This window comes from Panthera tigris, chromosome D2 (assembly GCF_018350195.1).
Source record: "Panthera tigris isolate Pti1 chromosome D2, P.tigris_Pti1_mat1.1, whole genome shotgun sequence".
Lineage (NCBI taxonomy): Eukaryota > Metazoa > Chordata > Mammalia > Carnivora > Felidae > Panthera > Panthera tigris.
In genome coordinates, this window is record NC_056670.1 from 47,468,808 (window position 1) to 47,480,071 (window position 11,264).

At 40.4% G+C, this 11,264-nt stretch overlaps 1 protein-coding gene across 1 annotated transcript in view; it reads left to right on the plus strand.

Annotated features, from left to right (window-relative positions):
* The window catches only part of LOC102960517 (olfactory receptor 13A1), a 59,188-nt gene extending 48,132 nt beyond the window's left edge, over positions 1-11,056 (plus strand). The window contains exons 3-4 of the mRNA XM_015536603.2: positions 7,110-7,202; positions 10,012-11,056. Coding sequence (XP_015392089.2) covers positions 10,051-11,010 — 960 coding nt within the window. The 5' untranslated portion in view covers positions 7,110-7,202; positions 10,012-10,050 and the 3' untranslated portion in view covers positions 11,011-11,056. The remainder of the gene's footprint in view (positions 1-7,109; positions 7,203-10,011) is intronic.
* The last annotated feature ends 208 nt before the right edge of the window (positions 11,057-11,264 follow it).

The following is an 11,264-nucleotide window of genomic DNA, read 5'->3' on the forward strand; positions in this document are numbered from 1 at the left end:
AAATCGTGTTCTTTTGCCCTAGTCTCTCTCTTTTTTTTCTGCTTCATTATTCTCCATAAATTTGTCCTCTATATTGCTGATTTGCTGCTCTGCCTCATCCATCCTTGCTGCTGTGGCATCCATTTGAGATTGCAGCTCAGTTATAGCATTTTTTATTTCATCCTGAGGAGCTTTTAGTTCTTTTATCTCTGCAGAAAGGGATTCTAATCTATTTTCAACTCCAGGTAGTATTGTTATCGTGATTCTAAATTCTGGTTCAGACATCTTGCTTGTATCTGTGTTGGTTAAGTCCCTGGCTGTCGTTATTTCCTGCTCTTTCCTTTGGGGTGAATTCCTTCATTTCATAATTTTTAAGGAAGAAAAGGATTTAATAACTTGAAAAAATAAATTAATTAATTAAAAATTAAAACAACATGCACACACACAAAAATCAAATAAATGATGCTATATTCCCAGGTGTGTTTTGGTCTGGTTGTTGAAAGTAGCTTGATAGAGTTGAGAAAAAAGAGGGAAAAAAAAGAAAGAAAAAAAAAGGAAAACATTTGAATATTTGACAAAAATGAATACACTGAAATAGAATAAAATGAAATGATGGAAATAGAATTTGTAAAATTTACAAAAAAGTAAGTAATATAGTAGAAAAAAATAAAAAAAATATTTTTAATAAAAATTGAAAATAAAAATAAAATTTTCTCTTTCTGTAGTCAAGAAAAAGAAAAGGAATGAAAAAGAAAAAAAAAAGGAAAATTGAATAGATGGACCAGCAAACAGACTGAAATACTATTGAAATTGCTTCGTTTTCCCCTAGAAGTCAAACTATGAAGTTCTTTATCGTTCATAAACTAAGCAGGCGGAGAGACTTGTGGTGTTCCTGAAGAGAGAAGTTGGCCCATTGGGCGGGTCTTAGTGTAACAGTCCATTGTCCACTAGATGGTGCTGCTTAGCTTACTGGGGTGGATTGTTGTGGCGCACATAGGTGTGTATGCACATGCGTGGGAGGGGTGAAAGTGTCATCACCCAGTTACCCGGTCTCTAGTATTGGAACTCTGTTCTCCCCAATCAGCAATTGCGCACCCGTCCTTTGTCTCCGGCTTCTGCCCACTCCCCACTTTTATACTGTGTGTGACTAAGCTGTCAGGTTGCCAGATGACACCTCCTTCTTGAGTTTTATCTCAGATGCAACTGTGTTTCCCAAGACCTCACTTCCGAGAGACTGCAGCTTTGACCTCTTCTGATGCTCTGGGGGAGGGTTTCACCGAGCAACGGCTGGGTGCCAGTCACACCCAGGAACATTTGCAGGACTGTGCTGCTGCTGACCCCCAGAGACTGTGGCTGGGTGCCAGCCTGCCCCAGAAAAAGTTCACGCGATTGTGTAGCAGCAGTATTTCAGGGATTATGGAAAATTACAACACACATCTGGCACCAGGCTTCACCTTAATGACCTTGTTCCAGTGCCAGTGAGTGTGGTTGTTCTCTAGGGTCTGCTGCCACCTTTGCCTGTGAGGTGCCTGCAGTCTCTACCAAATATTCTCCCAGCAGGGGAACCACCTTTCCCTGTGTGGCCTGAGGACCCCTGGATCTCACTCTGCTCCTGAGGATTTGCCCTTCCCAGCAGAGGACCGCCAGGTATCAAACTGTGGAGTTTCAGACTCTGTGGTCCTCCTGTTTATAGAATCTTAATGGAATTTAAACCGTCTCCTTTCTCCCTTTTTAGTTCAGTCCCTATGACTGTTTCTACTTTTCCATTTTCTCTCCAGCTGCTTTTGGTGGAGGGTGCTTCTCCTGTACTCTCCCTCTGTCTCTGTCCTGTCTCTGCAAGCAAAACCAGTTCCCTGCCTTCTGTGGCTTCTCTCTTCCCTAGTGTGCTGCATACCTGCTGCATACCTTTGTGCTCTTTGTGCTGCATACCTGCTGAGTTCTGTGGTTCAGGTTGTTCAGATTGTTGTGTTAATACTCAAATCAGTTTTCTGGGTGTGCAGGATGGTTTAGTGTTGATCTGTCTGTATTTCATGGATGCAAGATGCAAAAAAACCCTCGCATGCTGTTCTGTCATCTTGGCTCCTCTAAAAGCCCTGGTCTCATTGTTTTTAGAGATTTCCCCTCTATTATTATTATTTTTTCCTTATTTATTTATTTATTTATTTTTGAGAGAAGGGGGTGGGGGAGGAAGAGGCAGACAGAGGGAGCAGAGAATACAAAGCAGGCTCCACCCTGTCAGTGCAGGGCCTGATATGAGGCTCAAACTCATGAACTGTGAGATCATGACCTGAGCTGAAGTTGGACACTTAACCCACTGAGCCACCCAGGTGCCCCACTATTACTGGTTTTAAGTGTGAGTCTTGATATGATTTTCTCACTGTTTATCATGCTTGGGATTTATTGAAGTTATTACATTGTAAGGTTATATTTTTTATTAAATTTGGAAAAAATAGCCTTTATTTGAATATTTCTTATGTTCTACCCCACTCCTTATCTACTTATGGGGTTTAATCACATATATATTAGGCTATTTGAAGTGGATTTATGGCTCACTGATACACTATTCTTATGTTTTATGTTTTCATATGTGTTTAATTTGGGTACATTCTTTATTTTTTTAACATTTATTTTTGAGAGACAGAGTGTGAGTGTGGGGGTGGGCAGGATAGAGAGTGAAGGAGACACAGAAACCAAAGCATGCTTCAGGCCCTGAGCTTTCAGCACAGAGCCCAATGTGGGGCTCGAACCCATGAACCGTGACATCATGACCTGAGCTGAAGTCAGATGCTTAACTGACTTAGCCAACCAGGTGCCCCTAATTTGGATAGGTTCTGTTGGTAGTTTTTAAAATTTACCAATCTTTTTTTCTGCAATGTCTAATGTGCTGTTAATCCCATTAAGCATATTATTAATTTAAGACATTGTACTTTACATCTCAGAAATTCTGTTTGAATCTTTTTGTATTTTTTATGTCTCCATTTATTATATTTTCTATAGCTTCTTGAGTATTTGGAATATAGTTATTACAACTGTTTTGAGGTTCCTGTCTAGTAATTTTATTACTTTTGTCATTTCTGAGTTGGTTTTGATTCATTTTTCTCACCTCAAATATGGGTGTATTTTCCCACTTCTTTGCATGTCTGGTATGCCAATTATGTCTGGCATGGGAATTATTATAAGATTTTGGGGATATTTTAAAATAACAATTTTCAACAGTTTGTTGTGGGGATATGTGAGCTGTTTTGGGTTTTTATGCTGGTTTAGAAGGGAGGATTTAACAAAGACTGAGAATAAATATGTAGAAAGATTGGGGCGCCTGGGTGGCTCAGTCGGTTAAGTGTCTGACTTCAGCTCGGTCATGATCTTGCGGTCCGTGGGCTCGAGCCCCACATCAGGCTCTGTGCTGACAGCTCAGAGCCTGGAGCCTGCTGCGGATTCTGTGTCTCCCTTTCTCTCTTCCCTCTCCAGCTCGTGCTCTGTCTCTGTCTCTCTCTGTCTCTCAAAAATAAATAAACATTAAAACAAAAGATGTAAAAAGATTGAGATGGGGAAGAATGAGGTTGAAGAACTCTGGTAGGATGATGTGTCCCTTTTCAGGAAGGTATGAGGCAAGGCCAGTAATTGTGAGGGACAAGTAGAAGAAGAAGGACTTGAAGAGTATGAAGTGTGCTCCAGGCCACAACTGGGTAATCAACCAAAAATTAATAATTGGATTGTTTTAACAACTGGTTCCACCTGAGGTTAAGGCACAGGGCCCAGAAAGAGGGGGGCATGGTATTGCCTAGATAGGACTCCCCATAACATCCTGTAGATCCCTAAATTTGCATAAGTTTCCAAGCATTTCCTTTGCTGGAAGGCCTTCCCTATCTGCTAAGTCTCACAGTGCAGCTCCTACTATCTTTCACTCAGTTATTCCACAGCTCTGCTTGGCCCTCTTATCTATCAGATGGCATCTTTGGGGATTACACATAATTTTTCAGAGCCCCACCACTGTGGGACTCTTGATACTGCATAAAAATGTTAGAACTCTTAAATTCATTTCCTTGACTTTCCTCTCAACTTTCACTGTAGGTCTTTTGCCTCTCTGTTCTTTCACCTTCCCTTCACCTTTCCCTTCTACCTGTGTAACTGTATGATCATTCTCCTTTTCTTTTTTGGATCTCTATTTTAAGGAGTAACAAAATTCACTCTTACTGCCAGTTGTTTTTTGTAAATTCTCTTATCGTTAGTTTCTTTTTGTATATGTAGAGAAATTACTTTTTTCTAAAAATTTTCTATCCCTTTTTCCTGTATGACTTCCCTACTTGATTATATTTCCCGGTTTCCCTTGCCACTAAATGGGCAATGGAACTAAATTTTTGCTCATAGAATGTGAGCAGAAGGTATGTATGCAAATATGCCTCACTTGCTGGAAATAAATTGGTTTTCTGGGGCTTCCTGTCATTTTACTTCCTACAAGCTGAAATGTGGAGGTTATGGAAACTTTCATGATGGTGAAGAGAATAATTGCCTAGGAGATCAAGAATCACTGACTTGGGGGAACCCGGATCCCTTAATGAGATAGGACAAGGCTACCCCATCATCCTGGGAACTACCCTACCATTCATACACACTTCAGAGTATTGAATGAAAGAGAAAATATTAAGCCACATATATTTTGGTTTCTTCATTATAGCAAGTTAGCCTTTAACTTAACTAATACACATTTATTCATGAATGGTGACATATCGTTAACATCACGGGAAGGAAATTTTTTGTGTGTCTTTTATTTTGTTGGAAAAAAGATAACCTTTTTGGGTGTAATGCTGCCAGGCCACAGTCTTTCTGGGTAATTGTTTCTATTAATGACCCAACCATAATAACCTCTAACATGGTTTCTAAAATGGAGTCCTCTATATCTTCTTATGTAGTTCAAAGAAAAATTCTGAAGGTAGGTATTGTTCACATTCTATAGATTAAAAACTTGGATTCAGAGAGATTACGAGATTTACACCAGTTCACACAGCTACTTAAGTAAGAGTCAGGTCTCAAAGCCATTTGGGAACCATTTACTTTAGTGCTTGTTCCTAGTACATCACACTGCTTAGTAAAATTAGAAGTGATTGAAGTGCCTTTTAATAACAAATCCACTGAACTCTATAGCCAAGCTAGTGAGTCACTTAATCAATAGTTATACATTGAATGTCAGCTATATTCAGGACATTTTCATAAGGAGGAAGGTAATAGACATATCTAGCCTGTTCTCTGCTCATACAGAAGAACATATATATGTAAACAGGTGCCACACTGGGGGAAGAGGAAGTAAAATGTTGCCAAGCCCTTTTCATGTATTAGGTACTGCGACAATGATGTAAGTCTTGTCATTGTTATAATTAAGTGCTGGAGAGGTTAGAGACTTGCCCCAAGTCACATAACCCAAGTAGGTTTCAGGCTTGGGATTGACTCTGTGTCTGTAAAGACTCTAAAGCTCACTAACATGGGGGAGCTCCTGAATGTGACTGAGATTTAGCAGGGAGTGATCATTTTCCTCCAGGAAGTCAGGGAAGCCTTGGCAGAGGTGATAGAGTTAGATCTGGGTAGGATTTGGATAGGGAGAGAAAGTATGGGGACAGGGGAAGGAAAGATAGCTTGGTAAAGGAGCCAAGGTATGGGTGAAAGATAGTGAGTGCGCCAGCTCTGTTGGTAGGGGTGGTTTATGCTGGGAAACATAGGGACATTGGCTCCATGGCTCTAAACTTCCATGAGAGGCAGTCTAGAAATGCTAACTGCCTTCCTGACACCCCCCTCCCCAGTCCATATGTCTGAGCACATTAGTCTGAGCACCTGAACCTGAGTCTGCACTGCCCCAGATTATGTGAACTGGGAGAGAGGTTTAGTCCTGCTCTCTGCTCAAGCTTACACCCTTTTACATATATTTGGATCAGAAGTCTGAACTGGCCTTTGTATGAACACCAGCGACAGCCAAGTACCTAGCAAAGTGGTACTTAATTGCTCCTTCAGGGTCCACTTAGAGTAATAGCTGTGAACAGGTGTCCCAGGTGTCTCCCATAGGCAGTGACAAACTTTGCTGAAGATGAGTCACAAATTCTTGGCAGGATTAGCTTAAATAGGGGCAGAAAGCCTTTGTCCGTACTGATCTTGTCCTAGATTACATACTTCTTCAGTGTCACCATATTTCCTACCTCAATCATGATTGATGGAGAAAGGATGACTATACATAAAATCTATTAGCTCCACAAAGGTGAAGAATTTTTTCCAGGTAATCAGGAGTATTCTGAAGATGGCTCATTCTATTGGGTGATATAAAAGAATGAGAAAAATTCTGCCCATAACTCTAAGTCTGCTTAATTTTTATCATGAACTATATATAAGACCTGATATTTTTTGTTTAGCTGACCTACAATTAGTGACATTTGTAGATTTCTCACTCTGTATTATTACTATTTGATCAGCAAATGGAATAATAGAGCAAATAGGATGTAAAAACTGGCTGAGAGTTTAGGGTTTGTATTCACACCTCAATCAAAATAAGAATCATTTAGATTCTTGGTTAATTTTTCCTTCTCTTGACATTTTTTGGCATTTGACATTTGTTTGACATTAGTTTTAGTGGGACAATAACATTACATAGCAAAGAATTCTAGGCTTGAATCCCAAAGTCTTGGGACTAGGTATTAGCTTTGTCACTAGTATTCTGTGTGAGTAGGATAAGTCACTTAGATACCTTTCTGACTTTACAATAAGTAGGTTGGACAAGGTTGTCTTTAAAGTATCTTTCAGATTTAAACCTGAACATATGAGATTTTGGCATTTTCTGATTTTTAGTTTTCTGCTCTTGAGTTATGTTTACAATAGGAATATTTACCTTCGTATGTAATAGATGGACTTTGGATTAATTGGATTGTGTCTGAAAATTCTCAGACTTCTTCAGAGATAGTAATAATAGAAGTAGTCAACTTCTCCGTAATTAATTGAATGCCTTATGACAGCAATAATTCTCCACTTCTGAAATTATGAACAATAAATTGGAACTAAGATAAAATGTCACTGAAAGTAAATTGTCTTTCACATGAAATTCAACTTATTTGTATGAAAAATGAAATGAAATGAAATGAACTTTTTAATTTCAGGGATTTAAGGACACTTCATGCTGTTTCTTTAAAGTGATCAAATTGCCAAGATGCATTTTTATGTCCTTTGAAACTTGAGGGCTGGAAGTTCTGGTAAGTATGGAAAATAATCACTGTTTAAACGTCCTGTCACCTCACATGTGGAGAGTCATGTAGTTTGCAGGTAGTATGTGTTTAAACTTGGCAATTGGTAACTGAGATCTTTTTCTTTTCCCTCACATCTTTGGTAATAATTTTGCACTGCTTGATGGAGGATTAAAGCCAATGCCCTATGAACCTCAGGAGAGAGAGGTCTTTGTTATTTTCAGAAGAGGAAGCACCTGGCTGAGGTCCAACAGAGACTTCATGGTCATTCTCACAGAAAGAGTCTCTGCTCCCTTATTCTCTGATCTCCCTGTTGATCAATTGGATGAGGAGACTGTTCCCCTGCCCTGGAAATTACAGCGCGATGGTAATTATCTGAGGGGCAATTTGTTCCCTGAGTGTGAATCAGTTTGTTGACATTTCCTTGTGCTGAGCACCTGTTCAAAACTCCCATTTATGTTGTAGTTATTTATTTATTTTTCTATCGTCACTCTGGAGTGGAGTGAAGACCAAGACCAGATATAAAGTTTCCTTCATAATAGGTTCTTTTGGTCCTCCGATAGTGCTCTGTGACAGACCCACACACCACGACTCAGTGTTTGGCGATGGAGGTGTCTATCTCTTCCCAGGTGTGGTCATAGCATTGAGTCTCTGGCTTGTAATCTGTGTGGTGGAGTGGGCTGTGAGTGATGACTGGGGGTGTCAGGTGGTGAGAATCCTAAGGAGGACATTCGTGGGAAGTGCAGAAACCTTACGTGGAGACATCCAAGGGGCAAATCCAACTCTGTTCCTTTTCAGCCTGCCTCAGCTTTTCAGTCTCATGGTGATCCCTGGGGTTAAACAGGAGTCACTCACCAGGCTGTGTTGAGGAGGCAACAAAGTGACAAAGGAGCAAATAAAGTCTTCAGGCCCACATCTCATACTGTACAAAAGTAACATTCACTATTTTTGCATATAAAGTGAAAGCATATCTCATTTATTATCGTCAGCAAAGCAATGGAGCAACCTGACACCTTGCTGCTGGGAAGATACAGATGGACCCCCATTTGTATTAGCTTTGGACAGACTTTACACTAGCACAGCCTATTGCCCTGAATCAGAGGAATTTTATGCTCTTCTATTCAAAGAACAGTCTTCACCTTACAAAATGGTGATATGATTTGATCAGAGGTGTTTCCTCATTTTCTATAAACCTTTTAATGCTTCAGTGGTAAATACGTTTATTGAAGTTTGGTAAAAAGCAGAATTCTTAATTGAAAATGAGCATCTTTTTAAAATTAAGCCTTTTAATGAATGAAGAGTTGAAAAGAAGGAAAACGCAAATGTACCATGCTGGTTTCATCTTAAACAATACAGAATTTGCACTGTGTTGAGAATAGAAACCACTCTGTTTTTATTGGTATTGGACTGTTCTTTGCTATTGTTTCAACAAATGTATTTTAGGGCCCACCTGTTTCATGCCAGACATGAGGCTGGGAGCCAAGAAAAGGGGCTCAGAAATGAATGAGGCAAATGCCCCAATCTTAGGGGAGATGGGTACCATAATCGTGAAGTGATGTGTTAATGAATTCTAGGATAGAAGTCAGTACAGAATTGGGGGCCACGAAGGAGAGAGTGGTCCTTTGTCTCTAGGGAAGGGATTTTAGAAAAGGAAAGGGATGATGATCGACCTGGTTCATGAGAAGGAGAGTGTTCCTGGCTGAGGGAGCTGCAAGAACAAAGCTACAAAAGTCTGGCATGGCTGGTGCTTTGGCCACACTGGGAGATCTGGGTGTGGCTGGAGCTTTGGCCATGAGAGGTGAGACAAGAGGGAAAACATTGTCTAGAGAGGTGGGTAGATCCAGAAGTAGCAGTTGGGGGTCTTTATTCTGTCAGATCTGCCTTTTAGAAAGATTTCTTAAAAAAATTTTTTTGAATGTTTATTTTTGAGATAGAGACAGAGCATGAACAGGAGACACAGAATCTGAAGCAGGCTCTGGGCTCTGAGCTGTCAGCACAGATCCTGACCCGGGGCTGAAACCCACAAACTGTGAAATCACGACCTGAGCCAAAGTCGGATGCTTAACTGACTGAGCCACCCAGTCAGTCTCCACTGTTGTTTATCATTCAGATCAACTATAATCAGTCTATAATCAACTATAATCAGTCTCCACTGTTGTTTATCATTCAGAACCAGTTGGTTTTTTTCTATAGGTATATGTACAAACGTGATTTTTTTTCTTAAACTCAAAATAAGATCCTATTGTACATACTACTTTTGAACTTTCTTCATGCTTTTTTGTAAACATCAGTAAAACACCTCTAAAGCATCATTTCGATAGGTATAGAGCATTATGCTATAGGAACATATTGTAATATACTGACCTTTAAGAGTATAAGTTGCTTTTATATTTTCAGTATTATAAATAATGCTGTGATTACACCTTGAAGATGAACTTAATTATTGCTGCAGGATAAATTCCTAGAAGTGAAAGTTCTGGCTCAAATGGAATATGAATTTTAAAAGGCCTGCATCTTGGCACCCATGCTAGTGTTAGTCAAAACCATGCTTTTCAAACTTTGCCACATGGTTCATAAAGAATGAATTACTGATTTAACTTGCATTTGTTTGAAGTTGAATGACGCTTTATGAATTGGCCATTTGTACTCACTTTTTATGGGCTACATGTTCACACCCTTTGCTTAATGTCATATTGGTATGCTTCTCTTCATTAAGAAGACTTCGTATCTCTGTATAATATTGCTCATGCCATGATGTCAGGTATGAATGAAACATAGTAGCAGCCTACCTTAGGATACCTCTCATTTCTCTCTCTAGTCCTGAAATCACATGGAGCTGTGAGTAGAGATTCACCTGATGATCATGGAAACCCCTCTCAGCCCAAGGACCATGCGTAACCAGACGCTAGTAACAGAGTTTATCTTGCAGGGCTTTTCAGAGCACCCAGAATACCATGTGCTCTTATTCAGCTGTTTCCTCTCCCTCTACTCTGTGGCCCTCACAGGTAATCTCCTCATCATTTTGGCCATCAGCTTCAACTCTGGGCTCCATACCCCCATGTACTTTTTTCTGTTCAACTTGGCTACCATGGATATTATCTGCACCTCTTCTGTCATGCCCAAAGCACTGGAGGGTCTGATGTCAGAGGAGAGCTCCATCTCTTATGGGGGTTGCATGGCCCAACTCTGTTTCCTCACATGGGCTGCATCCTCTGAGCTGCTCCTCCTCACGGTCATGGCCTATGACCGGTATGCAGCCATCTGCCACCCTCTGCATTACAGCACCATGATGAGCAAGGCTTTCTGCAGCAAGCTGACCACAGGTGTCTGGGTACTCTGTGCCTTCAACACAACCATCCACACTGGGCTGATGCTGCGGTTGAATTTCTGTGGTCCCAATATCGTTACCCATTTTTTCTGTGAGGTCCCTCCTCTGTTGCTTCTCTCCTGTAGCTCCACCTATGTGAATAGCATCATGGTTGTCCTGGCTGACGCCTTTTATGGCATATTGAACTTCCTGATGACCATCGTGTCATATGGCTTTATCATCTCCAGCATTCTAAAGATGCGGACTGTAGAGGGGAAGAAAAAAGCCTTTTCCACCTGCTCTTCCCACCTCATTGTGGTGTGTATGTATTATACCGCTGTCTTCTATGCCTACATAAGCCCTGTCTCTAGCTACAGTGCAGAGAAGAGCAAGTTGGCTGGTGTATTGTACACCATGTTGAGCCCTACTCTCAACCCCCTCATATATACTCTGAGAAACAAGGAGGTCAAAGCAGCCCTCAGGAAGATTTTCTCCTTCACCAGAAATTAATTTCTGTCTTCTGCAACTTTTGTTGGAGACTGCATATTGAAGTCCACGGTGGCCTCAGAGACTCTCCAATGAATAAGGCTTTGAAAACTACCACTAATGAACCAGTGTGATTACGAGGTTTTCAACATGCTATGTAGAGCAATTATTGGTAATCGTCTTGGTTTCTTGCAATTTATATATTTTCCGCAGCTTGTAATGGATTTTTTAAAAAAATAAATAGTACTTAAATGAGTACTGAGTGATTAAGAGCACAT